We start from the raw sequence: 6052 nt of genomic DNA, 5'->3' as shown, positions 1-6052 counted from the left end.
AAATGATAAAGTGAACAAAGAATAAGGTGATAAACCAAATAGAATTAAAATGTAGGGAGATGGCTCAGGGACACACAGGCTTGGGTTCCACCAAGCACTGCTGGGTAATCTTTAGGGTACTCAAGCCACTGGGCTGCCTGTGCACTGGGAAACTGTTCCCACCTCCTTTTCTCCATGTCCGCCAAATCTTAAGGCCAAAACTACTTGTGCATAATCCCCACAACATTAGGAGAAATACTTCATTACACAGCAAGTAAACACTTAGCTGGCTTCACTGGACCAAAGATCTGGAAATTGAGAGGTTGGCACCAAAATATGAAGTGCCAAGGAACAAATTCTATTGAATGTTTTCTGAAAGGTTTCCAGGTGCTACTGATCCTGTTTTTCCATTCCTGATATTCAGGCGAATAAAGGGAAAAGACAATTACAAATCCAAGATCTTTTACATTTCTTCCCTCTTGACATCATCCCCATAGGAGTAAACTGACAACAGCATCAATTAGTCATCTCCCTGTTGGACTGTGCTTACCAAAAACAATACTTCAAAGCTTAGAAAGTCTTGATCAGTATGATCCACTTGTACCCAGTACTATGTATTGTCTTCTGAACTTCCCAAACTTAATTTGGATGCAATGAACAAAAATACTCCTTGTCCAGAAGTACCTGAAACAATATAACTGAAAATATTATCTTACCCTTGATCCCAGTGTTGAGAGAGGACAGGGAAGGAAAGAAATCAAGGAGGGAAGAGAATGAGAAGCAATGGGTGAATAGGTATTGGGAGTTCAGTTATACTGGTGACATGAGTGGTACAGCCATATACCTGAAACCCAGACTCAACAAAACTGAAAACATGAGATCCAAGCTGCAACCACTGAAACTTTGTAATGTTTGTTGACAGGTGGGAATGTGGGGAGGGAATATGGAAAAACTGGTGGAGGAGAGTTGACACTGGTGGGATGAGTGTTGAAATATTATATGACTAAAAATATTAGTAACTTAATAAAAATATTTCATTCCTAGCTACACATCAAACTTATAAGGACGCAAAATGCCTCACCATTTTTCAGGCAATCAGGCCTGACAACACCTGAAACTTAACTTTTATTACACCCAAGTAGAGAAATAGCTCAAAAGAGAGTATGTGCTAGTCACATAAAAGGCCTGGAGTTCATTCTCCAATATCGCTTGGCCTCCGAGCACCTCCAGGTGTGATCCCTAACAAAAAAATTTAAATAAAAATTAAACTAGCAATAGTGCACTATTTGATTTTCCAGAAGAAATGACCAGTGTGTTCGGCAACTTACCTGATGAGCAGAAAAAACACCTTAGAAAAATGTTGTGCCAGATATAAAAATTAATATGCTGAAAACAAGTGCAAAAAACTATAGAATTTGAATACTGTACAATGGAAAGTACACAAAAGAATCAACATACAAAGATATTGCTGACATGAAAGTCTTTTTAATTTGGTTGATACACATTTAACAAAATATTTTAGAATAATCCATTAACGGGCACAAGTTATTTATAATTAACTGAAAAAAACATAAAATTAACACATTCTTCAACAGAATTATCTACTTTTTAGACTTACTATTGTGAATCTGGAAGACTTTCAGTTCCTTCTTTTTTTTAAGTTTTTTAGGTCCTACCCAGTGACACTCAGGGATTACTCCTAGATCTACACTCAGAAATTACTCCTGGTAGTGCTCAGAGGACCATATGGGATGCTGGGGATCAAACCGGGGTCAGGAACACACAAGGCTGTACTATCTCTGCAGCCACAGTTCCTATTCTTGACCCTGGTCTGAAGCCCAACACACTGTGAATTAGGACCAGGAGTAGAAGAAACAAACTTCTAGAACATTTGGCGATTAAGGACCATCAATGGTGTGAGCTCAGAAGGAGGTGAAGGGCCAGATCTTGAGGGGAGATACAGAATGGAGGAAGACTCCAAAGGAAACAACTAAGGACAATACCAAAACCACACTAACCTTTTCCTATTTTCCATAGAAGTCTGCAGGCTATTTTTAAAATTTATTTGACTTCTTCTCTTTTGGCAGAAAATCAGCATCCCTGAGACTCCAATTTTCCATGCCCTAAAAGCTAATGTCAAGAAACAATTCAAGATTTATAAATAAACTTAGCTTTATATATCAAATAGAAACTTCAGAATAACTTTTATGATCTAAAAATACATTTCTCAACGTTTTCATGCCTAATTCTTACAACTAATAATTCCCATTGTCTAAAATTAGTTTCACAAAAAAATACTTGAACCAAATGGGGTTTTTTTTTGCTTTTGGGGGGGGGTCACACCCAGCGATGCACAGGGCTTACTCCTGGCTCTGCACTCAGGAATTACCCCTGGTGGTGCTCAGGGGACCATATGGGATGCTGGGAATCGAACCCGGGCCAGCCACGTGCAAGGCAAACGCCCTACCCGCTGTACTATCGCTCCAGCCCCCTTGAACCAGATGTTTTAAACTGAATACAACTTGCTCATTAACTGGAATGCCTACTCCTTCATATCATCTAAGTATACTAAAAGGTTTTATTTGCATCTGGAATATATAGTATAAGCTATGACGACCACATAAAGGGAAACCATGAAAAAAAAACCCAACACTATGTAGACAAGCAAAAATACACCATAGACATAACTATCTACTGATCCAAGGAGACTATTTAACAATACCTTCAACGAATGATATTCAACAAACTTTGTAGAGCACCACCAGTTTTAAAAGTCAAATTTGCTGCTCTTCCAGTGTTGGTTCAAGAGCTTCCATTATTTTTTTATTTGCCTCTTCATTATGCCTGCTTTGACAAGGAGTTAAATGTTTCTTAAAGCCTCTTGGGAAATTCAATTCAAAACTACAACTCGGACATTTAAGCAAACTCTGCCCATGGGCTGCTACGTGATTTTTGAGGAGAGATTCCAAGAGAAAAGCCTTTCCACAAATTGTGCATTTGTAAGGGCTATGAACATTATGTTCAAATGATGCAAAACAGCACCTTTTTTCATAGCATGACAGCAACAAATTTTGCAATAATACTTTCATTTCCCGCGTTTCATGCATTTTGCAATCTCTTCTTCAGAGATAAATGCCTCTTTTTCTTCAGTAAATTGTAATATATTTTTGGAATGCTCTGGACTAGTCATGTCCATTTTGTTCTCTTTACTAAAATCAAGAGATTCCACATCAACCTGCTCTTGATCACTACTTGATTCTTGGCCCTTAATATCTATCATATCCAAATTTGTTTTTATATACTCACCACCACTAAGCTCAGTATCTGAGTTCTCTTGGTTATCTCTCTTGAGCTTCTTTGAGGAATGAAATAAAGTGTCTTCTAAGAGTTTCTTAGGCGTAGCTAGTAGTTCCTCTTGAACCAAAATATCACACCTTTGATCATCTATGGCATCTATCTGCAGTTCATCCCCAAGACCAACTGCCTTCTGAGACTCTGAGAAGATAGATGACTTGGGAAGTTCAGGGCAAAGGGCATGTTTCCGAGACTCTGAAAAAAGAGCACGTTTCCGAGGTTCAGGAGAAGCAGGAGGGGCTGTTTTGGAAGGCTGGGAATACAGGCCAGGTTTTCTAGTCTCATTATCAATAGAGAGGACAGGCTTCCATATATCTGAGGCAGCCTTAGGAGACTCAGAAGGCCCAGAAGGACCTGATTTCCGGGCATCAGGGAAGAGGTTTCTGAGGTTCAATAAAAAAGGAAAACTTCCAGAGATCAGGGGAACCACTACGGGAACTTTTCTGGGACTCCGGAAAATCAAGGGAAGCAGGAGAAGTCTTTCGCTGATCAGGAGAAAGCTTTCGCAGTTCTGGAGACCCTGAGGGTTTCCTGAGCTCTGGTTATCCTCCTGGACTACGAATCTCTGGAGACAGTGGTGGTGCTGGTTTGCGAAGCTCAGGAGACAAAGGAGGCCCTGCTTTACGAAGTTCAGGAGACACTGGGGAATTGCCTTCCAGTGTTCTGGTGACAAAGTTGTCGTTCGGAGTTCAGGTGGGCCAGACTTCCATGACTCAGGAGGTGTGGGGGGAGTTTTCCAGGAACCAGGTGAAACTGAAGAGGACTTCCAGGACGGAGGGGACACAGAAGGAATTGGCTTCCAAGGTCCAGGAGACACAGACGGTGCAGGTTTGGTTGGCTTCCAGGGCCCCGATGATGCTGAAGGACTAGATTTCCAAGACCTAGGGGACCCAGGTGGCCCTGGCTTCCAAGAACCTGGTGACACAGCTGGGGCTGGTCTCCTAGGCTCTGGGGAGACAGCAGAGAATGGCTTCCAAGGCTCAGGAGATTCTGACGGGGAGGGCTTCCTCGGCTCAGGAGACAGAGCCCGGGCTGGCTTCCGAGACTCTGGAGATGCAGAAGGGGAAGGCCCCCAAGGTTCAGGGGAAGCTGCTAAAACTGGTGATTCTGGAGATGAGGCTGAAGGAGGCCTCAATGTTTCTGGGAAATGTGGATATTTCTGAGGTTTGGGATTAAGAGTACCCTTGACCGGATTAGGAGACATAGGGGCAAGTTTCTGTGTTTCTGGAGAAGGAACAGGGACTGGTTTCTGAGGCTCAGAAACAACAGAGACTGGTTTGGAAAGTTCAGTAGAAATGGGGGCAGTTTTTAAAAGTTCAGGAGAAGGCATCTGTGGTTCAGGAGAAACAACAGAGCCAGGCTTCTGAAGTTCCAGGGAAGTAAGAGAACTAGATTTTGGTGATTCTGGATACAAAACTGAGGCAAGTCTCTGTGTTTCTGTGGAAAAGGCTGGCAGAAAATTTAGCAGTTCTGCTGAATTAGAGGACATTTTCTGGTGTTCAGAGGAGGGTGACTTTTCAGAGGTTCTGCTTCTTTGTTTAACTGATTTTTTTGTTTTTCATTCCATTTCTCTGGGCTTGTATGTTTGGAAGTGATGTAATAATACACATTAGAGTACATCTTGCTGGTAAAGAAGCATTTATGGCAGTGAAAGAGTTTTGCACTTTTCTGGTAAAATGTCATTTTACCTAACCCACCAGCATCCATTTCATCACAAAACTCTGGATGGATGATGCCCATGTGAATCTGAACATTTTCATAATCTGTGCCTCTGAAACAGCAATGATCACACTCCAAACGTGCCGATGGTTTACGAAGTTTCTGTAAGACTTCCATTTTTCTTTCTATTATGATACACATTGATTAATAATCTTTACAATTTCTCAATTATACTATAATAAAGTAGAAACAAATAATTTTTAGGGAACTTTGTTTTGAATAAAAGTCTGTTCTAATTCAACCTATAACTGCTTAGTTTTATGTATTTTGGTGAGGGGGAGTGAACCCACCCAACTGTGCTCATGGCTTACAACCTACAAAGGGCTCTGTGCTTAGGGATCACTCCTGGAGGGGCTTAGACAAAATACATAGTGCCTTGGGTCAAAGACAGATCACCTGTATGCAAGGCAAGCATCTCATCCATTGTATTATCTCTCCGGGAAACTAACTGCTACATAATTTAAATCTAGGCTACCATGTGCATTCATAGGTAATGTCTCTATAAAGATTTTGAAGAGAAAGATTCTTTTTTGGCTTTGGGGTCACACCCGGTGATGCACAGGGGTTACTCCTGGCTCATGCACTCAGGAATTAACTCCTGGCGGTGCTCAGGGGACTACATGGGATGCTGGGAATCGAACCCGGGTCGGTCACGTGCCAGGCAAACACCCTACCCGCTGTGCTATTGCTCCAGCTCCTTGAAGAGAAAGATTCTTAACAGAGTCCCAGAAACTCCGCAATTTTTCTACATATCATCCCATTTAACCCTAAAAGTGTGGCTCAAGTATTATTATTTTCAGAGACAGATCAAGATTACAGATGAAACTTTACTCAGATTGTAAAACTATCAGTCTTAGCTCAGAATTTTCTCCACACAGACCAAAATCCAGTTGAGGAAGCATTTAACTTTTACTACCAAACATGGCCTTTTAAAGACAATAGTTTGGGGCCAGAGAGACAGCACAGCAAGTACAGTGTTTGCCTTCCACACAGCTGACTC

General features: G+C 41.5%; 1 protein-coding gene across 1 annotated transcript; it reads right to left on the bottom strand.

Moving 5' to 3' along the window:
* Positions 1 to 2476: 2476 nt before the first annotated feature.
* LOC101540867 (chromosome alignment-maintaining phosphoprotein 1-like) lies at positions 2477 to 5169 on the bottom strand. The gene is given in 5 exon segments (XM_012935515.2): positions 2477 to 3001; positions 3004 to 3710; positions 3712 to 3947; positions 3980 to 4845; positions 4848 to 5169. Coding segments are annotated over 5 exon segments (2379 nt in total). The 3' UTR covers positions 2477 to 2753.
* Positions 5170 to 6052: the final 883 nt, after the last annotated feature.

This window comes from Sorex araneus, chromosome X (assembly GCF_027595985.1).
Source record: "Sorex araneus isolate mSorAra2 chromosome X, mSorAra2.pri, whole genome shotgun sequence".
Taxonomy (NCBI): domain Eukaryota; kingdom Metazoa; phylum Chordata; class Mammalia; order Eulipotyphla; family Soricidae; genus Sorex; species Sorex araneus.
Note: the sequence above shows the minus strand (reverse complement) of the source record. Positions and strands in the feature narration are given on the sequence as shown.